The sequence below is a fragment of the Corvus kubaryi genome, unplaced genomic scaffold (genome assembly GCF_017639235.1).
Source record: "Corvus kubaryi isolate FWS band 111438036 unplaced genomic scaffold, C.kubaryi_AGA036_p1.0 37396, whole genome shotgun sequence".
Classification (NCBI taxonomy): domain Eukaryota; kingdom Metazoa; phylum Chordata; class Aves; order Passeriformes; family Corvidae; genus Corvus; species Corvus kubaryi.
Window position 1 is genome coordinate 9,583,679 of NW_024581135.1, and position 19,874 is coordinate 9,603,552.

At 42.2% G+C, this 19,874-nt stretch overlaps 1 protein-coding gene across 11 annotated transcripts in view; it reads right to left on the bottom strand.

Moving 5' to 3' along the window:
• The window catches only part of KALRN (kalirin RhoGEF kinase), a 483,534-nt gene that overhangs the window by 96,532 nt on the left and 367,128 nt on the right, over positions 1–19,874 (bottom strand). For 10 of the 11 annotated variants that reach the window (XM_042041538.1, XM_042041542.1, XM_042041537.1 and 7 more), the window contains exon 35: positions 1,184–1,213. The exons of the other annotated variant lie outside the window; for it this stretch is intronic. In XM_042041538.1, coding sequence (XP_041897472.1) covers positions 1,184–1,213 — 30 coding nt within the window. The remainder of the gene's footprint in view (positions 1–1,183; positions 1,214–19,874) is intronic. 11 annotated transcript variants of the gene reach the window in all.

Sequence of the window (19,874 nt, forward strand, 5' to 3'; positions counted from 1 at the left end):
CCTCAGTGCTGTGCCTCATGGTGGGACAAATTCCAGCTCATCCTTCTAAAGCATGAGCTAGACACATTCCCACTTGCCACCAGTGCAGTGAGGAAACAGCTTCACTTTTCTTGGAAGACAAGAAACATAGCCTCATCTTCCCAAACTTGCTCTAGGGACCTCTTGGGAGACTTGGAAATCCTGATGGGGCAGATCAGAAAAGCTCCTCCCATGCTCTCTGATGGAACCCAGAGGTGTAAATATATAAACACAGAGTGATTGATTATATGCTGACTTTCAGGATTTGTACCTAGGAATAAATGTATCCTTTTACTTCCGTACTGAGTGCTGGAACTGCTGCTTTCCTTCAGCCTCACACCCTGTGACTCTCGAAGAACAACACTGGTCTCTGTGTAATCACAGTCTCTGTATAGCCAGGGACAGGGAATATAAGCACTTGCGTGTACATACAGAAGAAGTATTGTACAGATTTGTTTTTAACAAAGCTTGGGGTTTTTCTAACATAATTGGATCTCAGAGTTGGATTCTTGCATGTCTAAAATGTGTGAGAATGAATCTAAGTTTTTCTGGCCTGTGGAATCTTTCTTAATGCTCCTCTGTAATGTGGATTTCTTGCTGTCTGCCTGTCATTAGGGGCCCTCCTTCTTTGTCCTGTGTGCTGCTTGCTTCGGTGAGGGATGCAGGAATCTTTGGGGTCCTTATTCCAGTGTTGAATTTGATAGAAATTTTGATAGAAATTAGTTCACTGATTCAAAAGTTGAGAACAGTAAACAAGCATAATACTATAAACTTTATTTTCTTAGGATATGAAGCTAAAACCAAGGATAATATACAATGATTTTAAATGAACAACTTGTAAAGCCAACTGAATTGGAAGAAATCTTGTCAGATGCTGAGCATTGTGAAATCAGTAAAAACTGGGGTCTGCTTTTCAGCTTGAATGGGGGAGCTCTCGAGGAGAGCACACACATCTCTATAGACTTCACTCTTGAGCTGGTACAATCTCAAAATTCCTTATCTTAGCCCAAGCACCTCCAAATACACACCCCCATGGGAACAGCCTGTCTCCCCACTCAGTGGCATAGGGGTTTTTGTGTCCAGTGCAGATGTGAAAGAAATCCCACTCACAGGGGTGATATTCACGATTACAGAAAGGGGTCAGTGGACAAGGACTGGTTCTCACCTGTCCTGTGTCTCTGCCGTAGACGAAATGCTAGATTTGGGGAAGAAGAAGGAAATATTTCTCTGAAAGATTATTTGTAAATAAATAGAAAAAACCAAACAAAACAAACCATGGCAGCTGTTTGAGGCCATTCAGACAAAGTGCTGGCATTAATCCTGGCAGAAAGAGCTCAGTGCACTGCAAGAGGTCAGTGTGCCCCTAGCTGGGCAGTTTAGCAGCAAACTCACCACTCGTCACGCTGACAATCTCCCCATAACTGGAGTACAGACATTGACAGGGGTGGTAAGGATGAGATATTACCATAATATTTGCTGAGGTTTCTTTGGTATGGACTAATTTGAAGAGTAGAAAATATCCCTGATCCAGTATGTTGTATGATTTGGCATGGTGTGGGATATTTAAGACACAAAGAAAAAACCTGATTACTTCTTGCTAAATACATAGACATATCTTACCAAAAGTGATGAATTTCTCCTAATTCTTCCACTATTCCATGCTAAGTAAACTTTCTGTTCTCCAAATTATGCTATCTACAATATATTCTCTGAAAATAATCAAATTTCTCCTTCTTTTAGGGGAAAATGTGAGCAAATACTCTGCTGTATCAGCTTCTCTCCCAGAGAGCTGTTTAGAGCATTCCATGCCCTGTCCCGGAGTACCACTAGGTGTCCGTGTTTGCCATCACACAGCAACTAGATTTTCTGTAAAGAATTAACTCTTGCTTGTCTTTGAGGTGCTTATCTAAGAATGAGGTGCAGTGTCTGGGCATGAAGGAGCTGGTTCACACAGGATCCCCAAACTCATTGCTTTCAATGATATGGTCACAGGATGCTACAGAATATTAAAAAATTTTCTTCAGATGGTTCAGATTGTATTTTGAGAAAGAAGTAACTTTTATTGCTTAAGCAGGAAAGGTGAAACAGCCCAGGAATATTCCAGGGAAAAAGGCCTGGTTATGATGACACCTGGGAAAGCTTGGGACAAACAAGGCATTTCCCAGGGAGCACCAGCCCGGGACGTACTACCCTAAGCAGCTCCCTGCTATCCTCACTGGGGGCTGAGGGGCAGCTGACCTTACATCAGTTTATGGCAGGCCTTGTCATCCCTTCCAAAATAACTAAACATCAGTGACACAACCAGATGCTTCAGTTTGGGCAACACCTGTAAATGTTATCCCAGAGGAGGCAGGTGTGCTCCATGACCCTTGGGTACCATCCAGCTCCGTGTGCCTGTTTTCTTTGATTCATTAAAAACAGCAATTTAATGTAATGAGAACAGGAAGTCATCATCCCCTGGAGGAGCTCCTGGGCACCTGGTAGGATCAAGTTCTTCAGCAGGGGAGATTCTCGCCCCACTGACTTCAGACCATACCTTTGAAGTGGGAGGGAGGGAGCTCACTTCCCTCAGCTCCCTGGAGGCCTGACTATCCCTGAAGACATATGAATTTATATCATCTGCTCCTTAAGTATCTGCTGGATGGAAATGTGGACAGGGTTTCCAAATGCTCCGACTGACTGGCTGGAGCCAGTGCTTCAAGGAAAGAGCCCCTCTTTGGCAGGTGGAATTAAGCAGTTTCCCTTTTACAGGTAGGTGCAGGTGGCAGGTACAAGCAGTTAGCTCAGGGAGGGCCCATAGATCATTTTTAGGTGCCAGCTCCAAAGAACAAAAAAGGAGCTCCTTCCTTTTGCCCAAGGGCTTCCAAGTATTTCCAAGGCCTGTTCCGTGTCTTACATACCACCACACCACATAGAACATTTTCTTACCAAATTAACCCACAGCAAAGTAATCTCTCTGGAAAACTTATGATAAACGAATACATATACAATTTGTAAGCCACTGAGGAATAATGCAAATACATCTGATTCCCGATGACAGAAATCATTGCACCTACTAAGTGATCACTCAAGCTGTTAGTTAGTTCCTCAATTTGTTTTTAGAGAACAATTTTCCAGCTTTAGAGAAGTATATCATGCTTCTCTCTATGCTGGAGCATGGAAATAGGAATACTGATGGACTGCTTGTTTCTCATATATATTGCACTTGTTTTGGAAAGAAAATAGAGAATGCCCTTAAGGTTGAACTTCACAGGTAAATGCCTTCACATTTTACCATGTAACATTCACTTTTATTATTCCTGTGATTAAAACCACCATTAAAGCCACTGACTGGATATATTTAGAACCCAGACAGCACTCTAATCTGTATGTGACACAACAAGACACATTAAAATAAAAATAACAATGCAACATGCCTTTGCAGAGCACAAGGCATAACTGAAAGATCTGACACAGGGACAGATCTAACAAATTACACAGCAAGCAACAGCCTTAAAATTAGGAAGAAAAGGAAATGGTAGAAGCAAAGAGCAAAATGCAATGAGGAAGCAAGAGGGCCCCAAGCTGTCTGGAGCGAATGTGCTGCATGTCCTGAGAGAAGCTGGCAGGAGCCCCAGTCTGTCTCCACAGTGCCTGCCATCAGCAAACCATCTCCCATCCTCTGCCTTCACGTGTTCCTGGGCTAGGAAACATCACTGTGTAAATTTACTGTGTAAATGTTTTCATCAGGATGTTCTAATCTAATGATCACATCTGAGCTGGAGTGGAGCCCTGCACACTCACGGGTGTGAGCAGGGACCGAGCCACAGCCATTGGAAACTCCCCTCTCTGCTGCAGGATGCTGCTCACAAACCTCAGAGCATCGATGTGAGCAGTTTACATCCTACACAGACTCTGGGGAGTGAACTTTGTCACTCACATGAGCCCTTCTGCTCCTGGGAACACCCACCCGAGTGCCCATCAGCCACAAGAGGGTGAAGTACAAGCAACCAAAATGATCCCAGGCATGGTCACATCCTGCTGTGGGGGCATCCAGGCTGCTCCAAGAGCAGGAGCCAGCTCAGTTCCAACAGCCAGCAGACGCTGGTCAGTGCAGGATTATCATGAGATTGTCCTTCCTAAATCACAGTGTGTGTGCACGGTCACTGTGCACCTGTTTCATTTTCAGCCACAAAGCAGCAGCCAGAGGAAGAAAGACTGAACACCAGAGGCATATTTATCATCATAGTGCAGATGGAAAACACCTACCAGGTCACAGGCTGTCCTTCCTTCCCTCAAACAGATCCCTAAAATAGATCTTATATAGTACTAAATCCACTCCAGGTGAAAGTAAAGTGGGCATGGTTAGCTCTCCACCAGGGTGAGCAGGTATTTGGGAGGTGGGTGTCTGAAGTCTGTTTGAGTGTTTTGAAATATGCCAACACTGTTGTGGAAATCCACACAAGCTGGTTATTTACATCTATTCAAAAGGACACAGGGCTTGGCTAGTTTAAACAAAGCATTCTGTGTGGTGCAGCACTACAGCCTAATATAAATTGCTAGTTTTCTTTTGCTTTTGGGCTTTCTGCCTGTCTGGTTTTGGAAGAAAGCCAGTTTTGAATAGAAGCATTTAGTCACCATAAACAGCCTATTTCAAGAGGGTGAGAGAGGCAGTAGGAGCAAGAATGGGATTTGCATTCTTATCAAGAGATTAAAAAAAGTGAATAAAACCACTTAGATGTTGGTTCTGTCTGCACTGAAATAAATCCAGAAGCTGTCACTTTAGCTGGGGGATGGACACTAGAAATCTTATCCCCTGTGGAGTTCTTTGTGAAAATTTCTGTAATTTCATAGAGATTTTCTTTTTACTGGGAGCTTAGAGAGTGAGAGATCAAATTCAGAAAAAGCCTCTGAGGAATTCCAGTGCTAGAGAATTGCTTTAGTTTTTTTACTCTATAACAGGCTCTCTTTGGAGTGTGAACTCTGAGTCACCCATGTTTCTCACTCTAAAGCCTCTCAGCTCTGAAGGATGCTGAGCTGTGAGCTCTGGCAGTGCTGGTGAATGCTTTGCTGCATCTGTTCAGGGCTGTTTCTGTGTGGACAGGCTGTATTTCAGGAGCCATGGGCTAACCAAGAACAACCTACTAGAGTCAGTAACATTGCTCTGGACTGAATTGCTCTGAACTGAAAATTCAGTGGAGAATGCCTTACTCATCTGAGTCCTTCTCAGTCCTCAGGCCCCACCACCCATCTTCCATTAGGATGGAGCTGGTGGTTCCCACTCTTTCTGTTTTGTCTGACTGAACAGAGAGGAACAGTGCTTCAGCTTCAGGGGAAGGCCTGTTTATATTTAGGCAATAAATCAAACACATGGCTGGGATAATGGTGACATCCAATGGGCCAAAGGTACCATCTTTGCTCTTCCAGAGGCATCTGGATATGCAGCACTATAAACAGAGACACAGCAAATCATTCCACAGCAGGAAGAAAAGACACAGATGGCACGTGGGACATGTAAATGTGCTAAAGGAAAGGAAATCTGGTGTTATGGTCTCAAATAGCACATACCTTTCCAGCATCTCTTGCTGGAGTCCCTACTAGACGACCATATCCTGACTGCTGGATTTTGGACTCTGGCATATGCTGACATCTGCAGAACAGCTTGAATGGAGCTGTCTGAATTATTTCTGGAGCCTTTTTTCCAGAAAGTAAGACTAAAGTCGATCCAAATGAAACAGCATTTCTAACTATAAAAAATGCTTTTGAAGATAAAGAAAACCAGATTCACTTTGTTTCACTCAACAAATTGAACCAGAGCATGCCTGTGTTTGATCTGAAGGTTTCCTCATGGCAGTTGGCTCAGAGAGCTGGTACCCAAATTCCATTCCTTTCCCTTCCTTGGAGAAGCACAAAACGGAGCAGATATCATCTGTGCTCCTCAGTGACACACAGCCGGAACAACTGGCTCCATAACCCTTTAGTTTTGGAGGGTAAGCAAGACAGACAGCTGAAACCCTCCAAGGTAAACCCTACCTGCTGTCTTTTGCAGCCACAGCCAACCCAGGGTTAATAAAAATGCAATAATAGACTGAAATCAGGGAGCTGACTAGCTGTTTTCTTTCATGTTTGGCACAATTTTGAACCAGGGGATCAAGGGTTCCAGTCACAGATGATTCATCAGACACCAACTCCCGAGACACTCCTAGCAAGTACACAAAATCTGATCATGTATTCTGGCCAGGAACTCTGTGAAACACCTTCAGGTATAAGCAGCAGAGGCAAGTGTGCACAGTAAAAGTCTTTCTTCACAGCTGATGAGTTTAAAATAGAAACCCAGCTGCTGGCATCACATACCTGGTACTGGTGGAAAAGGAGGATTTGAGTCTGATAGAAGCTTTAGAAACACAAAGGATAAGAAAATGAGCCCTTGCAAAGGCTGGGTTATGTGCACATCTGTCTTTATCTAACTGGTGCATTCTGCCCTGAGCAGAATTTTAAGGAAGAAACCAAAAAATCTTGCAGAAGCCTTGTTCCCTCCACAGTGCTCCCAGCTGAGTATGATCCCCCCACTATTTGTTTCTCAGCAAGAAACCTACAGATCCCCTGACAGCAACATCAGGAAATAATTAGGTCCTTAATTAACCACCTCAGCTTTTAAATGACACCAAAAGGTAAACAGTTACCTGAAGAACTGTGAACAAGGGCTCACAATAACCTGAGGAGAAACCTCAGATGCCCCCTTGGGAAGGGGACAAATGATACAACAATAAAAAAAAGCACAATAAGGCCACCTGGGGATGCTTTAGAACAAAGTAAATCTCAGTTTGTACACTAGATCAGATTTGTTTAATACACATATCCCCAGCTTACATTTCCCTTATAATCCAGATAATTATTTTGAACAGGTACATTGCTGTCTGCAGTTATACTTTTAATGGACTTATGAAAAGTGATACAATTTCAAACAATACCTGCAAGAGATCTCCCTCCCCTTGTCAAGTAAAAACCAGACATTTTCAAGACAAGAAGTTGTAGATTGCTTCAAAGCTACGCTTTCCCAGTCCTGCTATAAGAAGTGAGGGCTTGAAGGCAGAAAAGGGATAATCTTATATTCTCTTTCTCACCTCTGCCAGCATGCAAGAATCAGGATTCTGTAGCCAAGTACCTCTGTAGTTTAGACACAAATAAGACTGATTACTTTAGATAGATACCCTCTCCAGTGACAGCCATGCCCAGCTTCCAGCAGACACTCTGCTGACCTTCACTGACCTGCCTCAGGTGCTCTGGACTCTCCTAAAACACCCCCCCCTGCAATGAATGCTGGCTATCTGAAGGCAACATGGATGGGGAGCCCAGCACACAGAAACACAAAAGGCTGCCCTGATGCCTGGTAGCATCATAGGAAACCACAGCAGTCCTCCTTCAGGGATATTAGCCCCTCAAAATGGGTGAGGATCTGCACAGAGAAACCAAAACCACAATGAAGTACTTAAAATATCCCCTGATGGTTTTTTTTGCCCAAATTGATGAATTCACCGAACAGATGTCTGACATAAAACTGGCTTTGTTTTTAATTGGAGGAGATTATTTAAACTATGTCTAAGCTGTATGGTCCTGTAAGTCTGACTCCCCTTTGCCATTGCTGGAGAGACCAGCTTGGCATCCCTCTCCATTTCCAAGTTGTTTCCTTTTACAGATTTAATAGCTGCTATTTTTCTTTCTTATTATTGGCCCCTAGGTCCTGTTACTATAAATCAGGGCCTTAGGCCCAAAATTAACTCCAAGGTGGATTTGGACAAGTTGCTTTGCATGATTTTTAGTACTAGGTTGGTTTAATAAAACATAAAGGGAAATGCAGATGTGAATACAGAAAACACATTGAGAGGAATGGTGACAGTGAGTGGCGTTCATCTCCAAGCCACTAAAGGAAGACCTGGTCCTGGCTGGCACATTTTCCTGCGCCTTTTCCCCTTGCAAATGTCACACTGAAGACAGTGAATTTTCAGAGAGATTTAGTGCACGCTAGAGAAACCAGTGCAAGTGATCAACATGACTGTTAGAACGTGCTGGGTGCCAGGCAGGCTTCAGGCTGAAAGAATGTGTGATGGCTGAGGGCATCCTAATGATCTGCTTCAGCTCAGTGTTGCCATTAATCACCACATAAACCCAGGCCACTGCTGCTGCAGATAGGCTGAACTCTGCTTGAAGCACAGCCGACCTTGAGCAGGAGAGTTTGCAAATCTGTTGCATGCCAATACCCTCAGATGGTGTTTTACACTGAGGAAAAAGGAGACATGACCACTTGTGTTTGAGTCCTCCCTATTGCTTGCCTTGCCCGCTGCACCCTCTGAGCCTTTCCGGCATTGCTGCAGGATCTTCAACCCATGACGGGTTGCAGCTTGAGTGCCAACAGTTAAATCCTGGGGTTTTCTTTCCCTTCCCATAATACTGCCATTTACTTGAGGTGACCTCACTTGCCAAGTGATGTAACAGTGTGCACGATCGAGCCTGGCACGTCTAAGCAGATGTTTTCAGTGGACACAGAAACAGTATTATGAAATGAAAATATCGCCTAAAACCTGAGCAGCACAAGAGATTACAATGGCCTTTATGAACATCAGCTTACCTAAAAGAGCATTGAGAGGCCTTTGGCTGCAGTCATATGCTTCCCTTCTAAAATGAAAGATTGTTGCTTGTACTACTGTAATGTGACTCCCAAAGGAACCAGCAGCTGCAGGTTTTGAATTTTATCATTTTTGGCCGCTCTGTTTGATAGAGTTGACTGAAGCATGCCCAAAGGACACTCCTCCCATAAAATTTTTTTCTTTAACTACAATAATAAAAAATGGTTGCATACTTTTTTTTTGGTGTGTTTTGTTTTAGTTTCTAACAAGGTAATAAATTCTATTTCAAAGAATGTAAATCCAAAGAGTTTGATAGTTGATCTTACTTGCTTTGTTTCAACTGAAAGGAAATGCTCATTGACTCTGTCATTTACATTTGCTGTCATGTCACACTATCAGGGAGAGCTAAATATGAATCAATGAAATCCAGCACAAACAAGTAGAAGATTGAGAGGAGCCTGAAAGAACTTGCTAGGTTCATTTATCAAAGGCTGAGCAGAATAATAAGGTTTATTGATAAGCACATTCCCAGCTCCTGCTTAATTTCTTTCCCTGAAGACACTTTCAATAAAATGCTCTGGCTTGTGCAATCACTGTTACATGTAAATTGTTCCTGGATGAATACGTTCATTTCTGTTCTTCCTGGACTCAATTCAGCCAATATGGAGGTCTCAGTTTTCACAGAGTGAAACACAGAGTCTGCCTTTATCCACAACACTCATACATGTGCTCTTTTGTTCCCTAAACCCACATTTCTCTTTTGCACTCAATGCATGCAGAGGAGGGTGATATGACCTGAGCTTAAAACATCCTCAGGATATTTAACAACGTGTAATGCAAGATTGTCCAGGAAGAACAAAAGATTTTGGTAGCCAAGTATAACATTTTTAGCCTGAGATCCAAGTACACTTAATGTTTGTCATTAGCATATCCAGTGTGTCTCTAAAGCCATGTGGAGGACATGTCCAGGGCAGCTCAGTTATAGAGCTGCTGCTGGGAAGGGACAGAGCCTGAAGCCAGTGAAGTTCAGTGTGAATTGGACACTGCTTCCTTTGGGTTTCTTTTGCAAATCCTTGACTAAATCTCCATCTTATCCTGAATTGGCAGATATAAAGATATGTACTCAGGGGAACCACATTTGATTTTTTGCTAGTAGCTGGGAAAAAAAAGATAAACTGTAAGAAATTCTCTTTAAGAAAGACAGCGAATCCATAGTGTTTGACAGTGGCTCTGAGTTGTTTTATTTCAGCTTGAATGGCAAGGGGTTTTGTGGCACCCTATGTTCAGGAGAGACGGACAACAGGAGCCCATGCATGAAGGGATAGAGGCCCTGGAAAGGGATAGAGGCCCTGGAAAGGGATAGAGGCCCTGGAAAGGGATAGGGCTGCGGGAGAACTGGGGCTGCAGCAATGGAGGACAGATGGCAACACAGGGACCTGGGGCTAAACAAAGGAAGATGGTGAACACCAGCAGTGATAACCAGCCAGGCTGATAAACAACCTTGTAAAGAAACTGAGCAATTCCCACACACAACTTTAATTCACTTTGAGATCAGATTCTCAAACTGCATACTGGAGAATCTTAAAATTAGGGGAAAAACTGTTAACCTTTGTTGCACTTGCTTCAACTCCACTTCTTATTACTCTTACATCCACAGCCTGCCTGCCATGCTTGTGCCTGTAGCAATTAACATGGTATTATCCCACCTACTTAACCTGAATATCCAACAGGGTACTTCCTTGGCTGAATATTTCCTTTTTCAGTGACAGAATTAGGCTCCCTTAACAAATTCTGTTTTATGAATTCACTATTACATCATCTATGCTGTAAGACTTTTGGCATAAACATCTGTTTCCTTTCATAATAAAAGAATGATAAATAATAATTTCCTCTATCCCAAGCAATACAGTAGCAGAGCTGTGTGTTCAAACCTCATTAATCCCCACCCAATCTAAAGCAGAAACTGCTGAAATGCTCTGTTTGCCAGAATGAGTCTTAAGTGAAGGGAAAACACACTTGAAGTAGAAGAGAATGAATTAGCCTTTACGGGATGAAATAGGAATTTATTGTTGCATCACCACACCTAACACTATAGTTATGAGGTGGTGGCTCTTTCAATGATAAATTTCTGCAAGAAAATAATGAAAACACAATGTAAATAATCTTTCCTTCTCAGAGTTCACAAGGCCTTAGTAAGTAGTGACCCTATTAAAGCAACCCTATTTAATATACCGAACTTATCCCAGCCTGCAATGTTTCCTTCTCCTCTTTCTTGGTCCCCCTTCTGTCCCTCCTGCAAAAAAGGGACCCTTTATTGCAATGCTCCATATTGTACTGTAACTAATGTCTGAACTGATCCAAGGTGCAGATAAATTAATTTGCCTCTCTCCTATACCCAAGGTATTCTTGTCAGTAACATGCACCACTGAGGCATGGGAAAAAAAAACAAAGAGAGTCTGAAAAGCCCCTGCAGGAAACAGAGAGAAAACTCAGGGGACACAGTATTCAGAGGCAGGCTCACTCTTGGCAGACAGACAGAGGGTTTTAGTCACTGGCACATCACTGCCCAGCTGCAGCAGCAACAGCATCTGCTCCCTGCCTGAGCTGAGAAGCTCCTGGGCTCCCCAAGGACAGCCTTTCCCACTGCCCTGCTCCTGCTGCTCCCCACAGAGGGCAGGGGCAGAGGGGACACTTGCAGTTTGCTGAGAGGTGGCAGCAGGAGATGTGCCAGTCTCTGAGACTGACCCCTTCCCTGGGGGGCAGGTAACCTTTCAGTGGTAATGAGAACTTAGGAAGAGTCTCATTTCAAAATGTCTATAATGCCGTTTTCTGGCCTTCCAGTGAGAAAGTCACAAATAAAATTGAATGATACTACAGAGACTTTAGATCACATGAAATACCTTTCTGTCAGGCTGAAATCACCAGTAATGAGTGTAAAGAAAAAATATAGATGAGTGTACAACATTTTCCAAACTGAAGCCAAAGAGAATTATAGTTCTTCACAGATATCTCCAGAGTATTTACACATACCACAATGGCAACAATACTAATGTAGCTAAAACTTATTTCTTTCAAATGAAGGACGATTTCATCTTCTACAGAAAACAGCGTTTATCGCCCAGTATTATTTTTTCTACCTCCTTGAAACTTGGCAGCCATTTGACATCATCCATCTCCATTAGGATACCATGGGTTATCAACATTGGCTATTTGGACAATTATAATCCCAGATGGTTCCTTTGCAAAAAATTCTACAACTCACTGGCACCACTACATACAGTTGGATTCTAATTGTACAATAAATGTCATTTACACTGGTTGACTCAATTTTCCTTTTCTGATCCCTTTATGTCATTTTATGCCGTTCTTTTTCTCAGCCTTAATTCTGCTTTGCAACCCGATATAATTTGACTCATCATCCCTATAATAGGTCCTACTTCTCCTCTTTCAAGCTATATGAGAGGAAATATTTTGTATTATGCATACTGTTTAGCAATAACAAGGGCACAATTTAATTTAAGAGAATTATCATGTGTTACCATAGACAAGAAACTCAACTAAAGTAAATTCGTTTTTTACCCATAGTAATAGAACCTGCATCAACTATTGACACAGTGCAACACTTTAACTGATTCAAAGTCTTCTGCAAACACAACTTCTGTGATTTTGCTGGTAAACACGAACAGCGCAGAAAAGATGGACTGCTTTCCCTGTTTACACATTTTTCTCATGAAAATAAGTAAGCTTATTTCTAAGGAATTGTTAAAGAACTTTTTTATTACTAAAAATAGGAAGGTAGTCACACAAGCAACACTGAATGAAGCGAAAACGTGATCTAATCTCACTTTACAAATGAAAAAGTAGCCAGTCAACAACACTAAACACAAAAGCATAGCACCCACCAGAGAAACAGGCAAGAGAGCTGTCATTCCAAAAACGAGCTACAGTGTAATGCTATACATCTACAGGTATAGATCTGGCACAGTAAATTTGGGGTTCACTTTTTATAGAAGTGTTTCTAAAAAACTCCTTTGGTAAACACCAGCAGAGCCTTCCCTCCCAAGCAAAGCAAACACACTGAAGGAATTTGGTGCTGTTCTTTTGAAGAACAAATCTGCTCTCCCCACCCTCTAAAAGAATACCCAAAAGAGGAGGGAATGGCACTACTTGAATAAATGGCTTTTAGTAGGATTTCTCCTTGAGTGAAAGCTCCAGCATCACCTGCTTACGGTAGGAATCTGCTACAGCTCAGGAAAACTGCCTTGGGACTTGAATAACACTTTTTAAACCTTCACCAAAGTTGTTTAGAATCAGGGACGGAAAATGCAAAAGCCAACATACCTTCCCCTCTGGCAGCTCAACAGGTGTATGCTACATTAACTAACCCTGTCTCTGTGCCACTGCCACCTTGACGTCATTGTTACTGGGTTGACAAAAGGTTTCCATGACAAACAAGAAAGCTGATCTGTTATCTCCTCTTTGGAGGAAATTGAAATGCCCTCTCTCCCATGTTCTGCTAGACCCACCCACCTTGTTTCTGGCACGAAGCGCAGAGGGTGCGCTTCCGTGATTGATTTAGATTTCCCTCTGCTCTGAAATAGAGAAACTAACTTGTGTGCTGTTTTTCCCCCTACTTAAACTAGAGGGTGTCACCCTCATCCCACTGTGATCCCACCCACCTCACCCACAGCACAATCTTATTTGTAGGCATGCTGACTACCATGCTCAAAAAGAGAACACATAACGCTGAAAGAGGACAAACTTTGAAGGAATGAACAAAAAACACTATTAAGGCATTTGATTCTCTTCTCGGCTGTAATTTATTACCTCTACTAGCAAGCATGACCTGTAATAGTTAGCAGATGTTTGAAACATCTCATTTTGAACTTTGCCTAAGATTAAAAGAGATCTTGTAGAATTTAAATAGCAGCTGCAGAATGAAATAAGGTCGCCTTTCCTAATGTGACAGAAATGTTCATCCTAGCCTTAAACAAGGAGGACTGTTTTATGTTCTGTAAATACTGAGGAAGTTAAATTTTTGTGCACAGGCACCCACACATTATAAATTTTATATGTGTCTAATTTGCAGCAATTGACATGAAATAACCCCAGTGGAAAAGGCTGGCCCAGCTGCCTGAATGCTTCTTAGGTTTTTGCTGCAATTAACCCCAGGCCTGCAGCTCACCACAAACAGGAGAACAATGGACTATTCTGGCCATGAACAACAGGTTAGCAAATTTGGAGGTACAAATTTATTTATCATCAACATTACTATTCTCACTTCATCAAGGGAGAACCCAGCAGCCCTCAAAGAGGATCATGTCCTGGATATGGAAACAAATCCAAAGGTTCGCCAAGGAGCAATAAAATACACTTCCCTACAGCTGTGCAACCCTACCAGCCTCTCTGCCATGCTGGCACCAGCAGGGTTCCTGCCCTGTGCATCAAAACAGTCACCCTTTATATTTAAGCACTGGGATTGATGCTAAATTCAACTTCTTGGGTATAGCTCCTATGGATCTTCTAGGACTACTGATTCCCCTACCTCTTGTTCCTACAATGACTAGACTTCAGCCAAGGGCTAACTAACTCACTGACTCAGATGACTAAGCTTCTGAATTGAGGAAGTTAACATACAAACAGCTAATTTAAAAACAGGTTTAGATCTCAAAACGAATTATTGTTCCCTTTCAGACTGCATGCATTTCTCCTGCTTGACACTTTAAGATTTTTCATTAATTCCCATACTTGCAGGTTTCTCAATGTTTGCAAACAGAGATCTTAATGTGGCAGACATAAGAGATGAAACAGATTTTGAAAGACCTGCTGTAGTGAACAAAGATGTCCCTAGCCTTTATGCATCTGGTTTGAGTTAATATTTGTATCCCTTCAGAATACAGGAGATTTTTTCCTAAGCTAGGCTTTTCCTAGTACGCGTGTTTTAGTAACACAAGGTTGTAATGTACTGCTCTCAAACAGATGTGATTCTGGAGGCTATCCCAAGGAGTACTGCTCACCTTCAGAGGGAAGCAAAGTCTAAACCAAGGTTGTGCTATTGTTTTTGGGGAAGACAAAATGCCTTGACTCCCATTAAGATTATTTTAAATCCTGCTGCATGACAGCTGCTTACAACTAATGTTGTATGTAATATTGAAGATGTTATTACTGAACATGAAAATACCTAACACTTTTGCAAATTTAATCAACATATTTAATTCATTGTCCCAGGGAGGTTCACAACTCTAAAGACCTTCAAACCAGTGCAGGTCTTAAAAACACATATTTAACCTAACTCTATTCCTGTGGAACAGAGCTCAGCATATGCTTAACATTAGGGGCATGTGCTTAATGGGCTCATGAAACACATCCTGGTTTATGATTCAGCACAAGCAATTTGCAGCTCTGTTTTCATCTTCCTTACAACCACTAACGTGCCCACGGAATTACGACAGGCCAGTGGCAGGAAATGGAGCATTGGCCTCATCAAGGGGCCCACTGGGCTGACAGAGCCCAGGACACAGCACCAGCCCAGGACACACCAACCCATGCCAGCCCCAGTGGGGAACCCTGGTGAGGGTGTTCCTTTACAACCAGAGAATGGGCGACAGAAAACCACCACAGCTAATTACGCACCGTAGCTATTTAGCATGAAGAAACTATATGCTGGAATAATACCCACAGGTGATTTTACTATAGATTTACTGTAACTCCACCGCTCCCAGCAGGTGTCAACACTCCTGACTCGAACACACCACCTGCATGCCTTTTTTATTTAATTACCATGATTTTCAGAAATTTGCTCTGCAGCACTCAAAGCACAGTCATTAATCTTCAGTAATCTCTCTGAACAACAATTTCAACTTTTCTGAGCCCAGAGCCCCTCTATAAAGCAGGGGCTGTATTGTCTGAGCACAGGATTTTATGCAAGGAAGTTGCCATGGCAACATGACAGGGAGGGCAGAACCCAAACAATAATTGAGCATCAAAGAATTTTAAGTGCAGGGAAAATTCAGAGCTAGATTCCATATTAGAGCTATAGGCTGTCCAAACTGCAGATTTTAAAGCTTAGGAAGACTGGATATTATTATAAGCTCTCTTGGGGATAGCTGTATTCCAGCAATGCATTATCACTGATCTGTTCCCATTATAATCCATCCATTTCACAGAAAACTACATGTTTTGTAAGGGAGTGGAAAAGCAATCTGAAAAGGAACAATTGCACATCTTGGCTTTGGATAGAGAAAAAAGAGGGAGAAGGAAGAAAAGGTTATAATCCAAACTGTATTTCAACAGAAAGCCTGGCTGTTATAAAAATAATAATGGTCTTGGCTAGTCACTTGTTGTGAAATAATGAACCTTGTCCACTTTTAAAATATTATTGCAGGCATTCTATAGAGGACCCTAATAAAAATGGATGGCTAACTGAGAAAAGGCTGCTGCATTGTTTTATAAGGCAGTAATCCAGTTCCAGAACACATAAATTGTAAACTCCAAACCAAAAAGTTTATACCAAAAACACAACATAGCTTTATTGTTATTATTACCCTGTTGCTCTTGTATATGCTGCTACAAATGCGTTTGCAAAATAATTAAAATCCAGAAGCGTTAGCAATGGAGCAGACCATAATTGTGTCTCAGGAGTGCTGAGTGCCCCAAGCTGTTACAAACCTTCACATAAGAAAGGTGCTGGTTTTATGTTTGCATGGATTGGTTTGCCACTTAAAAATGGGAACATACAGATATGGAAGGTAAAATAACCTAACAGAAGTTCTGGGACATGCATGATCTTCGTTCTAACTCCCAACTCTCTTTCTTGTCCAATGTTTAACTTGGACAACTCCACTCTCCTATATCTCTTCCGAGTCTTGGAAACAAGGGTAGTGCCGGTCACATTTTTATGAGATCGAGTACAAGCTTACATTTAACTAATGGTTATTTTTTGCAAGAAACACGCTGTTTGGATCAGCACATTTCTAGTGAGAGAAAAGCCACCTCAGTGCTGGGGAAGTCACCAGCCTTCTCAACACCACTACTGACCATGAGCCTAAAAGAGTGACTCATGTCCTTCCCTCCATGCCAGTGAGATCTGCAGGTATTAGGGCTGGCCCTGTTTACCTATGGAAAGCCAACCAAGCTATTTGTATCAGCAGCCTGTTCTTTTTGCTCCTGACTGCTCACCCAGCTGCAGGCATTAGTGACATACTTTTAATTTTTTTGGCTTCTCATGCATAACTAGTAATCCCCATGGAGAGACCCAGCACAGGCCAGCTTCCCACAGATCTGGGCTGTGTGGTCAGTCTCCAGCTAGAGTAGAAGCTTTTCCAGAAGGTCAGGCATCTCTCAGCCATGAGATGAGGTCTCTAGTAATGTGTGTGTCCATAAATACATGTGTTCATACTACTACATTTCTTCTAATTAGAGCAAATTCTTGGTTGCTCTCCCTATCCTTATGTTGATTTCCACAGAAATGATTTTTGAGATCAGAAGCTTCTGCCAAATTGCTTGAAATTTGTCCAATGGGTACTAAAGTTGTTAGAGGGCAGAACACAAATAGATGTGGAAAACATGAAAGAAAAAGTTACCTTAGAAAACTAAGTAAAAAACTTTCTCCTATCACAAAGGTAAAGGTAAGGGTAAGTCTCTTCAGGATTTCTCTACAAAGTTGCCTGCCCTGTAATAATTCCATTTTATCTGTATCTGTCAACTGGCCAGATTTCCATCATTTAATACATGACATGTTTATTTTCTATTGTTCTGCTCTGTTAATAAAAATATCACATGGCCCACATCAAACACCCACAAAAATCTACCACTATTTCGTCTATTAGCTGAATTATAACCTCATTAAAAAAATCAAGCTAGCTAAATTTTATTTTCTATAAACAGGTGCTAACTTGCATTAATTACATGAACAGGGTTTAATACATCATTAACTCAACTCGTGCTCTTTATTTGTCATGTCATAGTTATCCCTAGAGCCAATATTCCAGGTTTGCAACTCAGTGATATCAACTACAAATGAGACAGCAGATTTTGAAAACTGCAATGTTTTTGTCAGCTCACAGGTGAGGTGGAATGAGCTGACACTTATGAATCCTCTTACTGTTTTTATTTTAGGTTAAATTCAATTTCTGAAAGCTTCTCAGGATCTTTTGTATTATTTATATCTCATGCAGGAACACAGATACCCCTTCCTATGTCAGTAGAACCATACCAGCTTTGCTGCTGTAGCTTAGACATTTTTCTAGCATAAGAGATCCTGCCATGGAAACTTGAACAGATTTGGAAAGCAGCTCCCTAATGAACGTGTTAATGCAGCCAATTTGTGACACAGATCCCTGGTCCTGTTCCTCCTGGACAGGACCAAACTGTCCCATTACATTAACACCATTAAAAGCTGTCTTGCAACAAAGGTCAAGGATCACCTGTTCCTGAGAGCTGAACTGCACTTTAATGTTAGCCCTGAGCCCAGGAGACTGGAAATGACTCACAGTGGATATAATCTGAAGTTGCTCAATGCCAGGACGTTAAGTCAGGTGTAGGTGCATGTCTGATTACTTGCAGGCTGCAGCTGTGCTCCTTTTTTGGGCCATGTTAGAAACAACCTGCACAGCATCCAGGCTGGAGTGGTACCGTCAGCATTGCTCAGCACAAATCACGTAGGGCTCTTTTTATAGCTTCAGGATAAACAACTTCCACTCACACACTATAGTTACTAAAGCACCAATGAGGCAGGACAGTCTATGGTATGATGGCTTGTTTTATTGTATTAATTTCTGATTCAGTATTATTTGGCTTTACTGTAACCAGTTGTCTGTGCATTTCTACGTTGAAAGCTGCTTCTTTCCCAATCCACTCCTAGCTGCCTCTGCAGTAATAACAAAGCATGATCTTGGATAGTTTGGCATGTGACTAATAGCTGTTCAGATTGCCTTGGCAATTTCAGAGTATGCTAATTGGGCTAACAAGGTACTAAGTGCTCCAAGGTGTTATGAATGTGTTGTAAAATCAAAAACTCTGCTGTCAAATGCATTCATTACTCATGGTGTGTAATTTGCTTGCAAGGAACCTACTCCAAAAGACAATATTTCCAGTCATTTCTCCTACTCATCTGGGAAAGACATTAGCACAACAGCACCTAGAGCATCTTTAACTGATGCTGTCTCATTCCTAGAGAAGGAATCTCAGCCAACAGGCTCCTTGGTATCTTTGGGGACTGTCAGATTCCTCCTCAGCTGCAGCCAACAATTGGGTCCCACCAGGCCCCTCGCCATGGGCTGCTCTCACCAGGCTCCTCTCAGAAAAGCAAGACCCATTTGGCCAGCTGGGCACGACCAGTCCCAATGGGCTGTGGACCTGATCCCAGGTGAGGAGCACCCAGCCACTGCCTGGGGCTGTTCCACGTGCCTCACTTCCTGTTTTTTCCCCATCTCAGTCCCTAGGCTTTATTGCTGTTCCCCTTCTCATGCTCCCCACCATTTGCACTTTAGGCACCATGCCTCATTCCTACCTCTTGCTATCCAGGCACGTTGCCTGAGAGTGTTTCTGATTTTTGCAAAATAACAACCTCAGCAATCAGACCAAAGAGCTTTCACAAGCACCTTGAGCTCTCCATTTTACAGGCAACATCAGACCAAACAATGACACTACTGTTCAAGCCTACACAACAGACAAGAAAGTCACAGTATCACTTTTCCCCATTACCCCTTGTGCTGAAACACACCCAATTTATCCACTGACATAAGAGACAGGTTCATGTGATTCCTTCTCCTTCTGCTAGTTCTTTCCTACTAAAGGTCACACCCTCCTGATTTCATTTCTGTGGAACTGAGCAACTCAGTCTTTACTGTCTTCCCTTTTCCTGTTCCTTTTCCATTCTGTTAACATAAAAGCCTCACCCAACAGTGACGTTCAAGTTGACATTGATTTCTGCTGTATTTGAAGTCAATGTAATAAGATAAACTCTATATATTTGCCTGATACAACTGAGACATATCGACCCGAATAACTGGGCCAGTTATCCAGCCAAAAAACTGACTAAAATTAAAACTAGATGGTGGGACAAAAACAATTCCTTGACTAACCACCATCAGTGAACAAAGTCCCTGGCAACACTGAGGTTCGATCTAGATATATGAAAAAATGAAGGACAGGAAATTTCATTTTTTTCTTTAAAAAAACTGAAGCTGGAGTAAACCACAGCACACTATGCAGCAGATGGGGGAATAACACATGAATATGTGAAAGAGGTAA